Source organism: Scyliorhinus torazame, chromosome 18 (assembly GCF_047496885.1).
Source record: "Scyliorhinus torazame isolate Kashiwa2021f chromosome 18, sScyTor2.1, whole genome shotgun sequence".
NCBI lineage: Eukaryota > Metazoa > Chordata > Chondrichthyes > Carcharhiniformes > Scyliorhinidae > Scyliorhinus > Scyliorhinus torazame.
The window spans coordinates 128,442,623-128,466,274 of NC_092724.1; the positions used below are offsets into that span (position 1 = coordinate 128,442,623).

The 23,652-nt window shown below is 41.7% G+C and overlaps 1 protein-coding gene across 2 annotated transcripts in view; it reads right to left on the reverse strand.

Moving 5' to 3' along the window:
- The window catches only part of stx8 (syntaxin 8), a 177,413-nt gene that overhangs the window by 33,028 nt on the left and 120,733 nt on the right, over window positions 1-23,652 (reverse strand). For both annotated transcript variants that reach the window (XM_072483332.1, XM_072483331.1), the window contains exon 7: window positions 7,582-7,683. In XM_072483332.1, coding sequence (XP_072339433.1) covers window positions 7,582-7,683 — 102 coding nt within the window. The remainder of the gene's footprint in view (window positions 1-7,581; window positions 7,684-23,652) is intronic.

The window sequence follows — 23,652 nt, forward strand, 5'->3', positions numbered from 1 at the left end:
TGGTACCATTCTCCTGCCTTTTCCGTGTAACCCTGCACATTGTTTGTTTTTATTCAAATAATTATCTAATGCCCTCTTGAATGTCACGATTGAATCCGGCTCAACCACAACTTCTAGGCAGTGCATTCCAGACCCGAACCACTGGATTTTCTCAAATCCAAATTTGCTTCTTTAGCAAATCACTTGAATCTATGCCCTTGGGGAACCCCATTACAGACCTCCCTCCAGCCCGATAAATATCTATTAACCAATTCTCTCTGTTTCCTATTATTCAGCCAATTTTGTAATCATGTTATTACTATCTCTTTTCTTCCTTGAGCTATAACTTTGCTCAGAAGTTTGTTGTGAGGCACTGTATCAAAAGCCATCTGATAGTCCATGTGCACCGCATCAACAGCATTGCCCTCATCAACCCTCTCTGTCATCTCATTTAAAAACTTCATCAAGTTAGTAAAACATGATATTCTCTTAGGAAATCCATACTAGCTCTTCATAATCAACCCATATTTTTCCATGTGTCTACTAATTTTATCCCGAATAAGTGTTTCTCGAAGCTTCGCCACCACCAAAGTTATACTGGGCTGGTCCGTAATTGTTGGGTTTATCCTTCCTACCTATTTTGAACAAAGACATAACATTTGCAATTCTCCGGTCCTCTGGCACCACTCCTTCTCTGTCACTATGGCCAGGGTAGGAGGAAACTCTGTTAAGTCACAACTTGGGCCTTATAATCCAGGGAGAAATTTTGATTAGCTATCCTCGACACCCGACTTTCTTTGATTTTGGAAATAAATGAACTGTTTAAGACATAACTGTTTACAATCTGACATTCTCGACACCTTTCTGGGACTGAAAACAAGCATTCCAACCATTTTAGACACCGATGGTGTTGCCATTGTTTCCAAATGTGAACGGTTTATACCTTCTTTCCAGCAAAACAACCTGGGTCTTCCTTTAACCTTTAACAACCATGTCACTCTGGCTCGTTGTTTGAAAGATTTCAGCACACTCACATGACTCCCTTCATGTTAACCTAAATTAAAGGCACAGTCCCGAAACATAACAATCTTATAAATCTCATATTTATAACACAATGTTCAACATGCCATCCTTCAGAGTACATGTTAAGTGAGGTCCATTACTCTGGATGCAAAAGATCCCGTGGAACTATTTAAAGAAAGAACAAGGGAGTTCTCCTTCCAGTGTCCTGGCCAACAATCCTCTTTCAACCAACAACAAAACTTGACTTTATCTGGTCACTTTGCTGTGTTTGGACCTTTGCTTTTTGGGACTGGCTTATTTGCGCGACAACAATAACCACTTTTCCTGCATAATGCATTGAATGTGAAGTATTTTGGAATACGTTGAGGGTGTAAACAAACCTATAAAAATAAAAGTTATTTTTGCCCACCGAGTTTAGGTCATTGCTATTGGTTATATGGTTGTTCCATGAACCTTTTTTTTTAATGTATTTAATAACGTAAAGAGATAAGTGCTAAAATACTGTTAAGGAATATATAGAATTGAGGCAAACTCACAAGTTTGTTCTCAGACAGGAGTACGATCTGGCCTATTGGCCATAAGCAGCAGTTTATCTGGGATCAAGATCAACATGATCTCCATTTATTTTTGAGCTTTTAGACTCCGATGTTTCTATCTTTTACAAGCCGATGAACAAATACCAAGATTCAACAAGAGGAAAATATCCACTGGCTTATTTCTTGTAATTTTAGACTGATCGTGGCAAACAGTTGTGGCTTAACATGCAGCAGAATAAGTTAGAATCACAGAAATGTGGAGCCATTACACGCACGTTTTTCACACATTTCATCTGAATTATGGATTTAAAAAAATTAGTTACCCCCTCTTGATTGCCAATTGCAACAGCTTAGAAATGGAGAAGAGTTTTAATGCAGGATGATTTTGACTGGCATTTTCCGTTTTGTTGAGAGAGATGGTCCGTGATGGTAGTGTCACTGGACAGGTAAGTCAGAGGCCCACGCCAATGCTCTGGTGGAATTTGGCTGCTGGTGGGATTTGAATTCAGTTCATACATCTGGAATATAAAGCTAGTCTCAACAATGGTGACCATTATTGATTGTCGTAAAAACCATTTGGTTCACTAATGTCCTTTAGGAAAGGAAATCTGCCATCCTTACCAGATGTGATTCCAAACCTACAGCTATGTGGTTGACTATTAACTACGCCCCCTGAATAGGCCTAGCAAGCCATTTAGTTTCACTGGGTAATTAAGGACGGGAGACAAATGCTGACCTTGCCAGTGATGTCCACATCCTGTGAATGAATTTAAACAATAACAGAGTTCCTGCAAAATTCAAAAGCATGCATCTGCCATCTTGATTTAAGTCTGTAATTTCTACTAATTAAGAGCCCATTTCCCTATATTCAACTACTTGCATTTTTGTAGTGCCTTTAATATAATAAAACATGCCAAGTCTCTTCACGGAGGCATTATAAAATAAACCATGATACTGAGCCACATAAAGAGATATTAGAACAAATGACCAAAAGCTTGGTCAAAGAGATAGGTTTCAGGAGTTTTAAGGGTGAAAATGATGCATAGGGCTGGAGAGGTTTAGGCAGAGAATTCCAGAGCTTAGGGCCTAAGCAGCTGAAGGCATAAACGCCAATGGGCATAATTAAAAATTGGTGGATGGCCTGAATTAGAAGGACTCAGGTATCTCAGAGTGTTTGGGGCTGGAGGGGATTATGGAAATGGGGAGAAGCTGGGCCACAGGCGTTGCTTAACCAGAAGCCAATGTAGGTTAGGTTTGGCCGGCAACAATACATTCATAGGCTTTGCAGAAGAAAGAGAAGCTGGAGATAAGGACGTAGTTTGCAAGGACAACGGAGTCAAGGTTGAGGATATGGGTGGTGCTAGCAGATTTGAAGGAGAGAGGGGCAAGATGTGAGGAGAGAGAACTGTTAATTAACACTGTCAGCTAACATGGAAGTCAGGAAGGGAAGTTGAGTGGTTAGCACTTCAGTGGGAAAAGGATCAAGAGAGTACAATGCAGGACTCATGGACAAGATAAGTTTGTAGGGCATGAGGGTAGATAGGTCAGAAACTAGAGAAAGACGTTGTTTGGGGCTGGTCAGGGGGGAGCTTTTGAGGAAGTTTGGTCCGGTGGGCTTGGGGAAGGAGGAAAAATGGTTAAGGTAGAGATTGGATGGTCTCAATCTTGTTGACAAAGAAATCCACGAGCTTGCAGTACATAAAAGCCAGAACAAAAGGGGAAAAATATATTCCTATGGTTGCAAAGTTATTAAATAACATAGCAGACTGTAGACTTAAATACATACAGGATTGTTAAACTGACATCCTGTAAAGCTCAAATGCTTTATACCAGCAATATAAATTTATGATCAGTTTAAACTGAATTACTCAACATATCCATTGACAGGGCAATTATGTACAAGAATCTAAAATACTAAGATACTAAACTGCATGCCTACTTTGGAAAAATTCCTTTACAACTCTATTAAATTTTGAAGGCCAAGGCATAAAAACGTTTCAACTGTTCCTCTCCTTCCAACGAGGCTCGTCAGTGAAATACACACTGCATGAACTGAGGCAAGGGATGGAGGGAAACAAAATATATCAATTCATAAGTATTACTAAATCCTCCTGAACCCCGCAAAAGACATTTAATCAAGTAGTTCTAAAAGAAAGCAGTCGTGCAAAAATGCAAATAATGTAATCAAAAGGTGGAAAATATGGAGGATGCCACAAATAACCAAATCTGTTAACTAATAAAACCTTTACTTACACTGAGAAATATTAGCGTTGCTCATTTGCTGTAGTTTTCACAGGACCAAAATTTTGCTCAATAACTACATCAACTTTAACAGCATTTCAATGTCTCTGGAATCACCAAATTAAACTATCATGTTTCTCCACCCCACTCCCCTTATTTCTCACCTGATTCTCCCTCAAACCCTCACCTATGTCTGAAGGGAAATTTCTACATTTGCAAAATTCATTTCTAGAAAGAAGATTAAAGTTCTTTCATTCAAGTTTGGAAACTGTCACCTTCACACTAATTAACCAGAGTGGTCTCTGTTGTTAACTCCTGTTTGACTTTTCAGGTCAGTGTACAACAGTCACGTTTGTCGACCAAATAGATCAAAGTCTCATTTCCAAATGTAAGCAACAGCCTCTTCTGATGCCGTCTTAAACCGACCACCCAGTACTTTCCGCTGTAACAATTTGGTACGAATCAACCTAATTTTTTGCACTGCAGCACAAGAATATTTAACTCCCTTCACCAAAAAGAAAGTCTCCTGAAAAGGAATTTAATGAATATACAGTTGTAATAGGAAAACATTCAACTAAGGATATCCTGAGAATTACCAGCACTCTGTTGAGATAGAACAGCACTGATAATATTTCATTGTACAATTAATTCAACGGCTATTATTGTTGCACTATTATATTTGATTAGGGCAGATTTCAGGTAACCCTGCCATGAATACGGACCCGAAATATAAAATTTTTAGGGGGTACTTAGTAATTCAATAAATAAACAATTCTTACTTCTCAGCTCTGTGAACAAACTAGTTTTAGTAATTCTATCATAATTACTGCAATGGCATTTTTAAAGCACCAAAATGGTTTACAAAGCAATCTTTGCAAAGCAGTCTTTGTAAAGTAAAATGTCTTGGTTTCATCCACAATTAATCTGCTAATAAATTCGGGAACTATTATTCCGAGTTTTTACAACTGACTTAACAACTCTCCCTTCAAAATAGAATCAATTTAAAACTATTCAAGATGCAAAAACCTGCAAGACTCAATCTCAAGAGGCAGAAGGAGTGGTAAATTACTTGATAAGTAGATTATTGCAGGAGAAATTGCACTCAGCAGGCTTCAAGGCGAATAAGCCCTGGGAAACCCACCCAGAAAACACCAAGGCACTGGTGTTCATTTGTTTTCCTACCTTTGGGTAATCAGCAGTTGAAAATATATCGGGTGCCCTTGGTTATTGTTGAAAATGAAATTTCTGTTAACTTTTTACAGCCTAAGAAAGTTTCTTAATGGAAGAAAAACCTGGATTTGATTTCACAGAGGGTAAGGTCCCTAAAGGGTAACCCTTGACAAATCCCAGATTGTACTTGCCACTGTCTGCAGTTTGGCAACAAAACACAATGGCATCATGTATGTATACACTTTACAGGCTGAACGTCTATTCATGGTAGGAAGAAGCTTCACACATAGAGGGCCTTGTAGAACAAGATTGAAGTTTCTTAATTAAGTCAGCTGAAAGACAGTCCAAGCAGCCTTCCTCTTAGATCCCTTAACCCCTAAAGAGTGATCATCAAATCAAAGCATTAAAATCTAGCGCACAAATCTTTATTTATTGTGCCCCATGCTCAGTAGAGCCTCTTCAGCTCTCTCACTGTTTCAGTGATTTTAGGCATGTTTCTGGTTTATAAACAAGGAACAAAGGCTCTTCTTGTGTGTCACGGAAGCCTTCCTGTAGAGCTGAATTTCATTTCTTTGCACTGCAAAATAGCAGAGTCTCTGGAGAGCTATTTAGCGAGATTCATCACATTAACATGTCTATGCAAAATCAAAGAGTATATTAATATCCAAGAATTAATACCATACCAGGATTCAGAAGAGAACAATTAAAAAAAACCAGTTGAAATGCTTTTCCTTGACCAATTTAATTATCAGATAATTGTCTCTCAACAAGCCATCCTTTATTTCAACTGAAATAGCATTCTATAAATCCTGTGACACTCTCAATAACCACAATCCGTCTTCTACTTTAGCTCCTTCATAATAATGGTTCTCCCAAACAAGGACCAATTGTTTCCTGGCGTTAAGTCACAAGAGTGTGAATTGCTTTAATTTTTCCCCTTCAGCAGCTGTGCAGGGTGGGCCACAAGGTGCCTGTAATAATGAGGCAAAGGGACACTGAAGAGGCACTGAGGCCTGGCGGTCAGAGTGCTGGCATTTCAGTCGCCTGTTGTCACAAACGTTGCCTTCTAAAAACTTCCATGTGCTCATCCTGATAGCAAGTTTTGTTGAAGAGGGAGTTCGTAAAGACTAAAGTACCTTGCCAACGGGCAACAATCTCACCTTTTGCTGTCCTAACCTTCTGTGTTCACCAATTTCTTTTTACTCCCTATAATTCTTGGCTTTTTCGTGATTTTTCTGGCTACTCATTAGTAATGCCCAGCAACATTCAACAGACAAAGATGTGTGTGTCAAACAAAGAGAAGAGGGAAAAAAAAGAGGGGGGGGTTGGGAGAAGGAATTCTCCATTCACTTCTCTAAAGGATTCATTAATATCCTAAACTGTTGGCACAGCCTAAAACAGTTTTACGGTAACAAAGCGTACACTGACTCAGAGTCTGGGATCTTCAAATAAACCTTGCAGGCTGTCATGGCCACCAGGAAGCAGAATTAGTGCAATATTAGCTGACCTTCATTTTGTTATTTCATCAAACCTGACTGCTGTTCACTGCTTGCTCGTTACCAGGCTCCCTTGTGGAGAAAATGCTAGCATTTCCTAGGCAATTCAACAGCAGGGTTGACAAGCAAATAAACCAATCTTGAAGTAATATTTTTCAATTATTCTTATACTGCTCAATTTTTCATTTGGTATATGCTAGTGTTGTCAAAACAATGTTTTAGGTTAATACTTTCTCCTGAAACAAGGGTGAATTCTATAAAAGGCAGCCTGTACTATCAACCCCGACCACAGTGTTGTGATGCAGAGAGAACAATAAGCTTTCACTTTTCAGTCATGACATGCTGAATTGCAAGTCTCAATCATGCTAATTCAAAGAGTATAGCAATAGTGATCTGCATTTTTGCAGCAGAAAGGACATGTTTGTTGTGAAAATTGCTAATTATCAAACAAAAAAGCCCTTTAAATGTAAAATAGTATAATTACAAGTTGCTAATGAATAAAGGTGAAAGTGGTAACATGGATACATGGTAAAACAGATCAATTAATTAACTCTTAACAATCTCCAGTACTAAAAGGGACATGATTTTGTAGATCATTTTAAAGACGTAGCAAAGTCTAAACTGCAATTGAAGTACAATGTTTTGTGCAAATCTAAATGCAAGAGACTTTGAGGGGGATCTGGAATTTCCCCTCTTTTAAATTTTGCAATGCATAAGGAAGTTGGGAAAACATCTAATTACATCACCCTTAAATGACGGACAACTGACAGAAACCTTGTGCTCTTGGGATGTTACACTGCTAGGGTGCAGATCATTTGCTTGCCTACTGGCAACAGCTGCCCGAGAGCTCTTGCAGAGGGCAAAGAGGTGAGAATTACTATCAATGAATCCTCACTTAGTGTTTGAACAGCTGCATATGCAAATAACATCATAAAACCTTCGTCTTTTGTTTTCCTATACAAAAGACTCTGAACAACAGTACATTCACAAACACCAACCACCTCCTAAATACTTGCTCTGATGGACAAGCAGGAAAAGGGTTAAGTAGGCCATGTTCAAGGGGAATCTAGTAAAAACAATGACACCGTAATGCCACCTGGTGGATTGAGGGGACTATATTAAACAGGCTCACATACCACATGAGGCTGACTTCTTATCAACCAATTTGACTCGTCTTGTTTCATTCTGGATTCTGGAATCAGTTTTATCCACTAAATATGTCAAGTCGTCAATGATTTCTGCATGAAAAGGAAAAGAGAAATACAAGATATTAGTTTTCCATTTGCTGTTCAGTCAGAATTCCAGATCGATTAGAAGTGAAATATGATTTATGGTAAGAACTGTGAAATTCAATACAGTCACATCGGTCTTTTTGAGGAGAATTGTATAGTGGGACACAGCTAAAATATTCTCACACCACTGGAGGAATACCAAGAGGAACATGGGGTTTCAATAGTATGCTTCAGTTACATTTTCTGCACACATTCTGGAAATGATCAGCAGCTTCTGGTGTGTTGCTCAGTGTGCATTAAGATCAACATTAATCTATTTTGTATAATTTAGACCTATTGCAAAGACATTAGCACAAGCTTTTCCCTTCAAAGTAAGACACCAGGCAAGATAGTTCGCTTTAATCTGACTGGGAATAAGCACCTATAATTCTATTCTCACTATAAGTAGAGTCAACAATTGCCAGAGAACCGCGGGGAAGAACCTCTAAAGAGCTGTGCTCAATATGAAGATTTTTTTAAACCAATGTATGAACATACCTTACCGTAGAATCCCTGCAGTGCAGAAGGAGGTCATTCTGCCCTTCGGGTCTGCACCGACCCCCCGAAAGAGCACAGTACGTAGGCCCACTCCCCCACCCTAACCCCACACATTGACCATGGCCAATCCACTTTGGACAGTAAGGAGTAATTTAGCATGACCAATCCACCTAACCTGCACATTGTTAGACTGTGGGAGGAAACTGGAGCACCCAGAGGAAACCCACGCAGACATGGGGAGAACGTACAAGCTCCCCACAGTCAGGATCAAACTCGGGTCCCTGGCAGTGTGTGGCAGCAGTGCTGACCAATGTGCTTAAAGACCAAAATTATTAGCAGAACATCGATGATATATATACATATAGAATGCAAAATCCAGCTAGAATCTGCCATAACAATTGTGCACCTTATTCCCACAGAAAATTGAAGGCATCTAGCAAGATTTAAGTGCATCTTTGCCTCAAGTAGAGAGATTTAAATATAATCACGGAGACAACAGTTCAGAGTGAAAAGATCTTGTCCAGGATAAAAAACATTGTATATGTGAATGTGCAGCCTATTCAAAATTTGAAGAATTTGTCCACAAACGTCAAAAGCAAAATTCTTTACAATGATTGTCACCTGAAATAACTTGCTCTACATTCCTCGTTTGCACTATTTACTCTGAATTCAGTATCTTTTGGATGCTTGCTTCGTTAGGTATTTGAAGACAGACAGCGGGTGTCAACATCTTTCAAATAATTCAGGAAGGTCATGAAAATATTTGAACACAAATCACCTACCGGCAAACAACCAGTGAACTAAACTTGCCGACCAACCAGCTGTTTTTGCTGCATGCTTTTTAAAAGTCATTTATAGATATTTTGCCCCGGGGAGCAGACCGACAAGACAATTCCACAATGAAATGCAGACTGATTTCTAGGGTTAGACATTTGTTTTAAATTGATTGCTGTCGAAATCTTCGGCATAAGCTGAGGCTTCACATTTTATCAAATGGTCTAATTGTTAATGAACCAATACTGAAAACAAAATCTTGAACAGAAAAAAGTAACTAAATTCTTTTAAGGCACGTGAACTTTAAGAAGGAAGGTTTATGATGATAGGGGTTCTGAAGCTGTTAAATCACTGCTCAATATACTGATGATTCAGCAAAGAGTTCTTCACTCACCAAGGATGTTTCATTTGTAACAGATACAGAATTGTAGGTCATTGGTTTCTGGTATTGCATTTCTAGTAATCTTTCAGAGAAAGAAGTGATTTGTTGCTGACTACAGCGATGTTAGCAAGTGTTTTGATACTTATGTTACGACAAAGACAAAAAAATAACAACCCCCAGACATTCAACCTTTTCAAATTGCACATATTCAGCAGTGGCCTTCACCTGTAACTCAAAGGAGATCAAATTGTAGGTGCTTATCACGCAAAATTATGAAAGTAAATAGCATACAGCTTCCAAAACAATGCATTTTCTAGAATGGATTTGTACAATAAGTTGCAGGAAAAGCTGACCCATTTCCTACCATTCCATGTCACTGTGCACAAATGAAAATAATTATTTTAATCCTGCAGAATAATGTGGTCGGATATCTTAACAAAGTTGTGATGTGGTCGTGCAGAATCTTTTCACAATTACTAAACGTGTACTGGCAAAACGTTCCTCACATCCTTTGCAGTGATCCATGCACGGCTGCACACATGTTTAAATTCTGTTACTGCATAGTCTTAAAAACACACAATGGGTTTACATGCATGTATTTTTCCTCTTTTGTCCTCCACACAAATCATGGGTAGTCCCATCTCCAATGCACATATATAAATAAACCAAGAACTGAAACAAGACATGACGCTGATTATAATTGTTTCTCAAATGCACTTGCACTGATCCTACAATGTAATTATACCAAAACTTTACTATTGCTTTGCAGTGGCGGAACACAGTGGGGGGTACAGTGGCTAACACTGATGCCTCACAGCACCAGGGGCCCGTGTTCAATTCCGGCCTTTGGCGACTGTGCGTAGTTTGCACTTCTCCCCGTATCTGCATGGGCTTCCTCCGGGTGCACCAGTTTTCTCCCACAGACCAAAGATGTACAGGTTAGGTTGGGTTATGGGGAAAGGGCGAGGAAGTGGGCCTAGGTAAGGTGTTCTTTCAGAGGCTCGGTGCAGACCCGATGGGCTGAATGGCCTCCTTCTGCAATGTAGATATTTATGTTTCTATCTCCATGGGTGGCCTTATCATGGGATGTGGGCTCAACATTGTAGAGTATAAATCAAATGCCATGCCAAGCTAGAATTCACAATGGATGTCCTAAACGTTTTCTAAATTCAAGTCTTTTTTTTAACAACTTGAGAAAACGGTCCCAATCCTCTGCATTTAAGGAAAGATAAACTTGCACTGGAAGATGTTCAGAGAGGAACCATTAGGTTGATTCCAAGGATGAATGATTTGTCTAATAAAAAAAGATTGAGCATTTGGGCCCATGCTCATTAGAGTTCCGCAGAATGAGAAAACATCTTGCTGAAACATACAAGATTCTGAGGGTGGGGTGGGGGGGGGGAGGGGGGGGGGGGGGGGAGAGAGAGAGAGGTGACAGAGTAGATGTTGAGATATTTCCTCTCGTGAGGGAGATCTGGAAGTAGGGGGACAGAATGTCAGACTAAGAGGTTGTCTATTTAAGGCGGAGATGAGGAGGAACATTGACTCTCAGAAAGCCGGCAGGCGTTTGAAATTTTCTACCCTAGAGAGCTGCCGAATCTCAGCCAGTGAACACATTCGAGACCGAGATAAAGAGATTCTTGAACTTTGGGGAGGCCAGGGTTATGGGGAACAGGCAGGAAAATGTAGTTGTGGCCAAGATCAAAGCATCCAAGACTTTATTGAATTGCACAGCAGGCTCGAAGACCTGTATGGCTTACACCTGCTCCTATTGCGTACGTTCGAAGATCATGATCTACCTGCCACCTACAGCAGCCCAAATTTCTTCAAACAGCCTTAAGTGACCCTATATTTTGAGTCGAGCAGTTGCCTACTGCTACAAAAACCACAGTAAATGGACAAAAGGAATACAGGGATCAATAAAGTGCCTTCAGTTAACTCGATATAGATTTGGATCTCAGTAAATTTGTATTTTCTTACCGAACTGAAAGGACTGAGATCTTTAACAGTTTGCCTGAATGTTTTACAAAGCAATGCAGCAATTGAAAAAAACTTTCTGAGAGACTGCGACACATGTAGCATGACTAAAACAAAATGTAAGTGCAGGATTAGCAAACCCTTCTAACCTTTTGCACCAACAAACAAGTATGTGAACTATGTTTTCTTCTCTCACTGAAGGCCAGACATCAAGCTGACGCAAAATTTTCAATGAGATTGTTGATCAAAATCCAGATATTTAACAACTAAAGAATCATTAGCTTTTATAAGATGTTGGTTACACTCTATAAACTTACTTGTTTTGTTTCCCTTTCTTCCAAGAGTTTTTCCTATCCGCAGGAATTACACAAACTACTAATATTTTTACTTGAAAACTGTCCAAGAGAAAAATTCAAAGAAAACTATAACCACTGTCCCCCACCCCTCCGAAGTATCAACTCAGCTTTTGATTGCACTGGAGGTCTAATGACAAGGAGCTGACAACTTGTGAGGCCCCATCACTCTTATGTGCTTGGACGCACAGGAAATCACACAATGCCTTGGCTAGTGGAAGGACTAGTCATCTTATGTTTGCATCAGAAAAAATGTGCTAAATGCCCCCATCAAAATTCAGTTACTCTTCGTTGTCAAGGACAAAGAATGATAAGCACGCTTGGGAAACAGCTTATTTCATTTGGAAACAGCTTATTTCATTTGCCAACAGCATCGAGGCCTTCTAGAAATGGTATAAAAACTCACAGAAGTTAACCACTGCCGTACAAATGCTGCTTTTCAATCACTGCCCTGCTGTCAAGTTAAAATCATCCTGTTTTCTCAATGAAACAAAATGCAGATTAAGCAAATTGTATTTCTTCAAAATGCGTGACTTGAAGGAAAAACGTCCATGTTGAGGATGCACAGTGACTACATATGCATGTGCAACTGATTGAGCAGTCCTCAAGTAAATGTTATTCAGCTAGGGTTTGGAAAACAAACCATTTAATATGTATAATCAAAGCTAATTTTCAACAGGAAACTATAATTTGTAAATCAGGAAAAGGATTGGTATTATTTAATTTTTCCACATCGGTCACATATCATGTCTTCTGATAACTGCTCCTGTCAAGCTCAGGTGCGCATCTCCCTCAAGGGACAAACCTGTCACGGCTGTACTAACTGTGTACTCTTAACACCAGGGTGGGGACTTCCTTCTCTATTGTTCCCATGATGTACAACTAGGCACAAGGCCATTGCAGAATTATTTCTGGCTAAGGAACACTGTCAGCTGTGGCAGCTTTTACTTTTCGCTTTCCAGTTCTAATAATATTGCGTGGAATTCCTCTAAAACAGCATGGTGCCACAGCAGCTTTTCATTCTTTGCTATTTGTCCTCTTTTGGACACAGAAATATACAAGTTAATCCCCAGGGAATAATCACATATGGAATTTGTGGATTTAAAAAAAACGTAACGGTCTAGTTCGGGTGGCGGCACGAAGACTCATTTAAATGACCTGACAGACATGACAATGGTTCCCGCGAGTGACTCCAACTCGGTGTTCTTGCACTTCAACAGCGACACACAGAACAATGAGTTGCTGAGTTCATGGAACATCACAGAAAAACTTTTCTGGAACATCCTGTCACAATACAAACAATTTGCATTCAAAAATTGCACCACACCAAAAGTACAATCAAAAGATGCGTGAGGTTATATTGGGAAAACTTACCCACCAAGAGAATACATTTGCAACTGCTATTGAACTAAAATCATGCCTCGTTCCAATTCAGCATATGACCTCTTAACCTTGGTTTACGACTTATAATTTAATACTGGCTTATTGTGTCGATTGAGGTGACAGATAAAACATTAAATGGAGGAACAAGTTCTCAATTTACTGAGGTTTTCCTGATTGAAACTGAAATATTTTTCAACACTTGGCCTCTGACTTCATTATTTCTCTAACATTTACTGTTTACTGACAGGCCAAAATGAATGTAAGTCACCTGTCTGAAGGTCTGACCAAGACCAGAAAGGCAAAGCCAGACTCTTGAAAAAATTGCACAGCTTAGACCCGACTCATCCACCTCTCTGGCTGCCCACGGCTGGACAAAACCTGACTGTGCAGAACTCCATGTCCTTTTGCTCCATGATTTGAGATTTAAATTTAAACCACGACATCGACCAAGTATTTTCATCTCTTCAGCATCATTTACCTTTGCTTTGAATCAGCTCACTGACACTAAAACTTTACCCAGGCTTGATTACTCCAAAGCTCTCCTCGTTTGTCACCAAGTTCCTGTCTTAAGAGTCCCATCGAGTCTGCACCAATCTTTCGAATGAACACTCTGTCCATTTACGAGTGTCCATCACGCCCTAGCCCCGTAATCCCATAACCTAACCTGCACATCCCTGGACATTAGTGGGCAATTTAGCATGGCCAATCCACCTAACCTGCACACCGTTGGACTGTGGGAAGAAACCAGGCACCTGGAGGAAACCCACGCAGACACGAGGAGAAAGTGCAAACTCCACACAGTCACCCAAGGCCAGAATTGAACCCAGGTTCCTGGCGCTGTAAGGCAGCAGTGCTAACCACGGTGCCCCCATGCTAGCCAATCCTATCCTTGTTTTGCCCAATTGATTGCCTTTTTTCAATGCATCAACATTAAAATAAGTGTTTTCATCTGCATGTTCCTCCGTGCGCCCCTGCCACCTTCTGTAAACCCTTTCAGTCCCACATGTCAGAACATGACAAATCTCCTCATTCGAGGCAGAACTGCCTTGACACTTTTCAGACAGAAAACTGCCCACTCACCATTATTCTAAACTTCCGATCCACGACATAGAAGTCCCTAAGCACAGGAATCTATGGGCAGAGTAGCGAAGGGATTTGATGCAGGAACCACACCCACCTTCTTTTAAGCACCAGCTGCTTTGGTCTGTTTCAAAGTCCCAAAGCTTCTCATTGTGTTAGTGAATGAGTCTTTGAGCGAATGGACGGATATGTGGGTGAGGCAAAGTGAATAGTTTGGTAGGTGGGTCAGGTGGATAGGGTGGCATCAGCTGCACAAGGTCAAAGGGTGCATAAAGTGGCAGTGGATGAGGTCATAGAGTCACTGGTGGGTGAGGTAGTTAGGTGGCAATCGGGTAGGGTGGCAGATAGGGAGGTGACAGACGAGTGAGTGGGAAGATGAGTGTATGGGAAGGGGTAGTCCGGTCAGATCCAGGAGTGGAGTCTGCTCACCAGGTCGGTGTGTGTGTGTGTGTGTGTGTTGGGGGGGGGAAAGAGAGAGAGAGAGAGGGAGAGAGAGAGAGGTGGAATTAGGTGCTGGGGTCTAGCCAAGTCAGGTCGAGGGGGGTGGTGGGGGCTAATCAAACCAGGTCGGGGTTAGTCAGGTCGGGTCAGGAGGGATCAGAGTGGTAAATAGAGTGTTGGAGGGGTAATTGGGAGTCAGGGGAGTGTGGGTGTTTGTGGTATCAGTTGCATAGTTAACAGGAAGTCAAGTATATATTTTCTGCCTAACATTTCCTGGATAGCTATCCAGATAAGTAAGTGGAACTGTCCAATATCTCCGATTCTCCGGAAGTTCAATCTTTCTGGGCAATTCCGAGGGAGACCCTGCGTTGGGACAATGCGCATCTTGGGTTATACGTCTGGTCTCTAACAATCCAGAAACCTGAAGATCTGGAACAATCTCGGTTCTTCTGACTTTAATCTCAATTCTTCCCTCCACTTCACTGTTTGTGTTGGTCATTACTTAAATCTCTTCATCTTTCTACCTACCATCTTATGCAAAGGCTTCCTCAGAACCGACTTGGTTACTATCCTCCCATGACAGTGCACTATTTAGTTACTTTTGCCTCTGTGAAGTGCTTTGAATAGTTTATTTAGGTTAACTGCAAGTTGTTCAGCACCATTACGCATATCAGATATCATTACATTTTGTCCAAACATTTGGATTACACTCTGCAAATAAACCATTTTGGTTCCTTTATGAGCCTACTTATCAAGCACTTGCTCTGGCATGTTATTGCGAATATCCTTTCTTGTCCGCACACTATCAACAGCAATAATATATTGCCATCTCAGCTACTATAACAAGAATAAATCATTGGCTTCTAACATATAGTGTCATGAGAATGTCGCTTTAAGAAATGGTTAGCTGCTCATGTTACTGCAGTGATGTCAGAGTGTGCGTGGAGCGGAGCTCTGGTTCTGCTTTTTAGTTTCACTTTGAGAAAAGCTTGGGTGTGTCTGTCTTTTTGGTTTCATTTTTCAGTGTTTTGCAGCTGAAATCAGACAAAGCAGCTGTACTACTGTTCTCTCTGCCATGAAGGACTATCTCTTAATGATTTGGTGAATTCAGAATTATAAATGTTTTCAGTACTGAATGTAAACTCTGATGTGCTTCTGATTAAAGGTTTGTTAAGTCTTTAATGTAAAGTGTTTAAGTGTAAAATGACAGCATACATGTTACTTAATGTTGTATTCTTTGGGGGTTATCTTTGAATTAATGGTTGCTAAGATATTCACTGTTTGTTTTAAAAAGGTTAACTTGAGTTCATAGAATAAGCATTGTTTTGTTTTGAAAAATACTGGTCCATTTCTGCTGTACCACACCTCTAGAGTGGGCCGTGTGCTCCCCATACCACAATCTATTAAAAGTTGTGGGTCAGGTGAACTCCATGATGCATTTTGGGATTCTCTAAACCCTGACCCATAACAATAGATAACTAAATTTAGCCAATAATCCATGAAGCATTTACTGTGCTGTGATGAACTCTGTACTTTGTAAAAAAATCTTGTATTTGTGAAATATACCCTCAACCCAAAGTGAACTGAAGCTCAGCTAGTTCTGGGAAAGGAATCTGTAATGGGAATTCTTAGCTGCGAGGTCAGTTCTGAGAAGTGACCTAGTGACTTGATGTTGCTGAGGAGATGAAAGCTGGGTAACCAAAAACGGCGAACAGAAGCTACTGCGGGGAGGGCTTGGATTTAAGCTTGTGGTGTGCAGAGCACAGGCACACAGAACTTGTGGCACTCAGGCAAATAAGCAAAGTTCTAAGAAAAAGGGCAGTTTTCTGTTTGGTAGTAAGAACACACCAAATTCCTGAAGCTCCTGGTGAAACAATGTGCAACCAAGGTAAAAGGGACCGAAACCCAAAATTGGTATTAATAGCTTAGGTTGAGTGTCTGTACTAGAGGCGATACACCGTGAACTGGGGTGTTATTGATTGGTGGGAGTAAAAGGATCTCAGGAAAGTTACTTAGTGTCCTGAGGGAAAGATTTGCAGGAGTTCGTATTGTTGGTGTTAGCCGTAGCCAGGGCCTCATATTGAATAAAGCTGGCGATGAAAGCAACTCAAAAGCAGAACAAGTAGGAAAAGTGAAAATCCAGCACATCAGAGCTTGAAAGACTTTGAGACTGCATGTGGTGCTACATGTGTGCTTGGAGTTATGACGAGAATTGCATGAGCATTATCCTAGTTTTATCAGCTAATCAACGTGAAATTTTTAGCTTCTATTGAAATACCATTTGTCCATTAATGCATGCTTAATTTGATGTTGATTTGGGGTTTGACCACTGTAATAACATTTTTAAAAGGTGAAATCTTGTCCATCGTTTCCTTTCATTGGTTGTTTGGAGATTTCTTCTTTTTCAGGTTATTGGTCTCCGTGAGGATCAATACAGCAATTCGACGAGATAATGACAAAATCAAGCTTGTGTTACAAAAGTGCCTTCCATGGTCAAATAATGTGTAAGCCAATCAATTTCAAAAAGGAGGAATCAAAGATTTATTATAATGTGCTGAAAGCAGTACATAAACTAATGATGCAGTGTCACTACTTTGCGCACAGTTTTTTCGTTTGCATTGACATTAATATAGGTTGAGAAGGAAAGAAACACAAAATGAGGTAAAACACAAGAGGTCTTTCAGGGATACAGTGAATGATAAGGCACAAGTTTCTTCTTATTCATTCACATCATGTGTGCATCATTAGCTAGGCCAGCATTTATTGCCCATCCCTAATTGCCCGTGAGAAGGCCTGTGAACTACCTTCTCAACATGCTGCAGTCCATGTGGTGTAGGTACACCTATCGTATGTACAGCTATCGTGCTGTTAGGAAACAAACTCCAGGAGTGTAGTTGCTCATGTCCTTGAAAATAACAAGGTGTAAGCAATATGATACGCAGACTCATTAATATCAACTGACAAATAGTTGGATACAAGAATCATTTACACACGTCAATACCAATACAAGTAAATACACATGGCCCAGTTGGCACAACAAAACCAAAATCGTTTACACTCTCCAGGCATCTGCACGTGCCAGTATGAAAGCAGTACAGCAATTATGGACAGGACTCAATCAAGCAAGTAATGATGGGAATGAACAGGAACACGTACAAAGGGAGCAATTCTTCAATTTCACACACTGCCATTCTATCAAAGCTGATTTGAGTCATTCTGCCACTTTCCTGCCTGTTTCAATCTTGCTTAGTATTTTCTCTTTCACTTGACTACAAATGAACATAACTCATTTCTCTAAGCTTATAAACAGCACAGTCAATTAAATACTGAAACTTAATTACAATATAACTAGATATTAAAAATAACTTTTTAAAAAATGTATTTACTTTCAAAGGAACAGAAATAAAAAGCCTTTATGCTAAATGTCGGACCATGTCTTTGTTACATACTTTTGACATTTGAAAATAAAGATTCTACTGTACTTCAAAATTACAATCTGCTATTCTATGAAAGTCGCCAAAGTCTCAGAGGACCGACCATAGGCCGCTTTCCCCTTTCAGAGAGAGAGCTGACTGGCGATGATTTAACCGGAGGGTCACCACCACACCTTAGGCGAGGGGCAGGGTTGAGAAGGCGGGGCCTACATGAATAACCTCAGCCGGTATGGGAATTGAACCCACACTGTTGGCGTCACTCCGCATTACAAACCAGCCATCCAGCCAACTGAGTTAACCGACCAAACTCAAGTGGATCCCATGGAAAAGCTAATGATGGCTAAGAAGGAGGTCACTTGGCCCACCTGTCTGCACCAGCTCTCCAAACAAGCAGTATGCCTTTGCCCCGCACATTGTTGCTATTCAAATACTTATCCGTTGCTCTTGTGAATGCCTCGATTGAACCTGCCTCCACCAGACTTCCAGGCAGCGTAGATGTCAGAACAAAGACCTACCAGTTTCCTTTGAGAAAAGCTGCCATGTAATGTAAAGCAGCCAGGTTCAGGAAACATAAATGCAGATGCTCAGAGATAACAACTTGCAGAAAACATTAGATAAAGGATTATAAATGTATTCTACTCCATGAAGAATGAAGCAACTTCTGAAAGTAAATGTAAGGACAATCCTGACATACTTCTGTAATGTGGTGATGGCCTGACAGAACAATTGGCCACACACTACATACATACACAGCACGTGCACAACCTGCAAAGAATTAGATAGATAATGTTTATTCCTAGTGGAGCCACAATTTTCATCAGCCACTGTATACATTTAAAATATACATAACATACATCATTGCAACTGAGACTTTGAAGATGGTTAAAAGACTGAGGTAATATATGCAGCTGTCAAAACTATCAACCACTGAAAAAAATCTTTCATTACAAATCACTGGACAAAACAAAGGAATCACATAAATGTTCTTGGTCTTTTATGCTTTGTTATGAAGATGAATTTAAAAAAATATTAAGAAAGGATTTTTTCAAATATAACACCATCAGAACCATATTCAAACAACAAGTGCAACATTTCCACCCTCCCGACCCCCAAACCACCTTGTCAAAATGAACAAAAATCTCAGTCTCCCAACCCTGGACAGCCCGCTTTTACCTACTTTCCAAAAAGGACTGTCTCGGCAGGTCCATTGTGTCAGCATGCTCCTGCCCCACTGAACTTATTTCCTCTTATCTTGACTCCATCCTCACTCCTTTGGTCCATTCCCTCCCCACCTACATCCGGGATTCCTCTGATGCCCTTCATCATATTGTTAGCTTCCAGTTCGCGGGCCCTAACCACATCCTAGTCACTATGGATGTGCAATCTCTACACCTCCGTCCCACACCAGGATGGCCTGAGAGCTCTTCGCTTCTTTCTCGAAAAGAGGCCTGGACAATTACCATCCACCACCACTCTCCTCCTCTTGGCTGAACTCATTCTATCTCTCAACAACTTCTCCTTTAACTCATCCCATTTTCTCCAAATCGAAGGTGTAGCAATGGCTACGCTTGCCTTTTTATGGGGTATGTGGAACATTCCTTGTTCCAGGCCTACCCGGGTCCCCTCCCACAACTCCTTTACACATGGTACATTGGTGCCGCTTCATGCTCTCGTACAGACCTGGAAAAATTCATCAACTTCGCTTCCAGTTTCCACTCCTCCATCACTTTCACCTGGTCCATTTCAGACACTTCCCTTCCCTTCCTTGATCTTTCTGTCTCCATTTCCGGCAATAGACTATCTACTAATATCCACTACAAGCCCACGGACTCCACAGCTATCTGGACTGCAGCTCTTCGCACCCTACACCCTGCAAGGGCTCCATCCCTTTCTCTCAGCTCCTTCGCCTGTCGCATTTGTTCCGATGATGCCACTTTCCAAAATGGTGCTTCAAAAATGTGTTCCCTCTTCCTCAACCATGATTTCCCACCTAAAGTTGTTGACAGGGCCCTCAACTGTGTGCGGTCCATCTCCTGAGCCACTACCCTCGCCCCCTCCCCTCCCTCCCAGAACAAGGATAGAGTCCCCCCGTTCTGACATTTCACCCCATCAGCCTCCGTATGCATAATCCTCCGCCATTTTCGCCAACTCCAGCGTGATGCCACCACCAAACACATCGTCCCTTCACTCCCTCTGTCAGCATCCGCAGAGACCATTCCCTCCAAGACAATCTAGTCCACTCCTCCACCACACCCATCACCTCTCCCATGATCCATGGGACCTAACCATGCAATCACAGAAGGTGTAACACCTGCCCCTTTACCTCTTCCATGCTTAATATCTCAGGCCCAAAACACTCATTCCAGGTTAAGCAGCGTTTCACTTGCACCTCTTCCAATTTGGTCTATTGCATTCGCTGCTCCCAATGTGGTCTCCTCTATAATGGAGAGACCAAACACAGACTGGATGATTGCTTTGCTGAGCACCTTCGGAAGGACCCTGACCTTCCCGTTGCTTGCTATTTTAACACAAGACCCTGCTCCCATGCCCACATGTCTGTCTTTGACCTGTTGCAATATTCCAGTGAAGCTCAACGCAAACTGGAAGAACAACATCTCATCTTCCGGTTAGGCACGCTACAGCCTTCTGGTCTCAACATCGAATTCAACAAATTCAGATGATTAGCTCTACCCCACCTCCACCCATCTGTTTTCATCCCATTTCATTTTAACTGTCTTTTACCATGTCTTTCTCTCTTGTCTTTCTTAATATATATTTCCCCCCCCAAAAAAATGTATCCACTTTTCCTGACCTTTTCTCCCCTTTGCTTCCCCCTCTCCTCCTCCTCCCCCCCCCCCCCCCCCATCTACATCTGTCACAGTTTAGCCTCTGATGTCAGTTTCTCTGCTGTTTGGCCTTTCACGCCTTTTGTTCTCTCTGGGGACTGCCATTTGCTCTCTTTCCCCGTGGCTTCTGTGGCTATTAGCACCCCGCTTCCCTGGGTTTCTGTGGCTTTGACTCACCTTTCATTCTCACTCCACAGTATAAATATTTCCCACTTTCTCTGTCTTTAGCTTTGATAAAGGGTCACCCGGACTCGAAACGTTAGCTCTTTTCTCTCCCTACAGATGCTGCCAGACCTGCTGAGATTTTCCAGCATTTTCTCTTTGGTTTTAGATTCCAGCATCCGCAGTAATTTGCTTTTAGAACAAAAAACACTCTCCCCAATCCACCTCCCACTAACATCTGACGGTTACCAGCTCCCTGAAGTGGAAAAGGAATGGCTGCCATCTCAGATAGGGTAGAACCCTTCCGTTGACCCTCTCAGGATATACTTAATCTTTTCTAAGTGGAAGAACTCCATCAGGTCACTTACCCCACGCATTGCGTGGGACCGAAGACTTCCATCTAAACGACCGACGCCTTCAGGCTATTAGCGAGGCAAATCTGCCTTCACCCCTGTCTGCAGCTCGGGTAAATCTAAAACCCCAAAGAAAGCCACCAAAGGGCAAGGCTCCAACTCAACCCGAGAATTCCTGACATGGTGCTGAAGAGGGAGACTCATAAGCACATAAGCTTAGAACAAGACCAGAACATGTGCAAATGATGCGCCGAACCCCATGAATATCACTTGCACCTACCATCTACTTCTGAGAAGAACCCACTCATCTGTGCGCTGGCCAACTGCGCCCCATGAAACACTTTAAACTCAATCAGGCTGTGCCTAGCGCACGAGGAGTTGGAGTTGATTCTGTGTAGAACCTTGCTCCATTCCCCCTTCCCTTGCCAAACAGCTGGCCCAGCTCCCCATCCCACTTCCTCCTGATCTCCCCCAGCGGAATCTGCTCCATTCACATGAGCCGTCTATAAATGTCCCCTTCCCTTTCCCTACATCCACCACTGATAGAACCCTATCCATCCATGAGGGCGGAGTCATCCACTCTTCAAAATCAGCAAACTTCCCATCTATAAACAAATCTCCAAACTGCTCCAACACCTCCTCCCTCCATGTCCCAAACTAGTCTATGGCCGCAGGTACAAAAGGATGATTCTCACAGATTGGGGAAACAATGACATGGCACCCAGCTTAAAATGCTGCCTAAATGGTCTCCATATTCTCAAAATGGCCACCTTCACATGGACGGAACCAAGACCCTCAAACTACAACGAGTTTCGGCACACGGCACGCGGCACGCACCTCCCTCTCCCACACAAACACCATCCCCCAAAACACCACTGCACCCTCTCAATATTCGCAGCCCAATAATAAAATAATAGATCGGGCAAAGCCAGATCTCTTGACTACCTATCCCTCTGCAAAAATACCTTGAAAATCCGTGGGGCCTTAGCTGCCCAAATAATAGAAGATAACATTTTACTGACTTTCACTAAGAAAGGTACATGGAGGAAAATTGGAAGGGACTGAAACAAAAATATAAACCTTGGGAGGACATTCATTTTTACAGATTGAAATCGATCTGGTGAAGTCAGCGGGAAATTTTCCCACCTCCCTAGGTCAGCCTTCACTTCCTTGACCAGATCCCCAAATTGCAATTTATGGAGTGAAGCCCAGTCATGGGCCACCCGGGTACCCAGATAACAGAAGCTGGACCTGGCCAGGTTAAAGAGCAACCTCCTCAGATTGGCTCCCCTCCCTGGGAGATTCACCAGAAAGCATTTGCTTTTGCCCAAGTTCAATTTGTACCTCAGGAAGGAGCCACGCCTCCGAGCAGCTTCATTATCTCCTCTGCACTGGCGAGAGGGTCCATCACACACAACAAACCATCCATATACCCTATGCTCCGCCCCACCCCTCTCTATCCACCTCCACTTCGTGGTTGACCCCAACGCTATGGCTGGAGGCTCAATTGCCAAGGCAAACAAAAGCGGGGACAGTGGACACCCCTGACTCGTGCCTCTCATCAGGTGGAAATACTTTGAACGCTCGTGGTGGAGCTCCTATATAAGAGTTGGACCCAAGCTATAAATCTAGGCTCAAATCCTGAGAATTTCAAACAAATAACCCAACACCACCTTATCAAACGCCTTTCCCGTACCTAATGCAACAATCACCTCCGACTCAGGGGCTGGAGAGGGGGTATGAAGATTAATTTAAGACAGAAACATTGTACTAATTCCTGAAAATGAGGGAATGGCCAAGTGACCAATTATTAGGCTTTTGCTTATGAAGCTTTGTTAGACACAGGTTAGAGAACAGATTTGTCCATTACTTCAATCAGGTAATGGAACACTGCATGGCATGACAAGGCCAAAATCTGGGGAACAGAAGGGGAAAATTATACTTTAGAAAGATAATGTTAAAAATGTCTCCATTTCTTTTTGGTCTCAACTACATCCATGTGTGGCAGCTTAAACAAATAAACATCTGGCAACATCAACCACAATTTGCATTTGCATAGTGCCTTTAACATAGCAGAACATCTGCCTTTGGAAATCGACTGTCGCATAGTGACTGAATGCAGTAGGGAATCACTCTCCTTTCCAGCATATTTGGCCCTTCCACCACCATAGCATCCCTACAGTACAGAGGAAGCCATTCGGCCCATCATGTCTGTACCAACCTAGGACCACTACTCCGCCCTATCCCCACTAC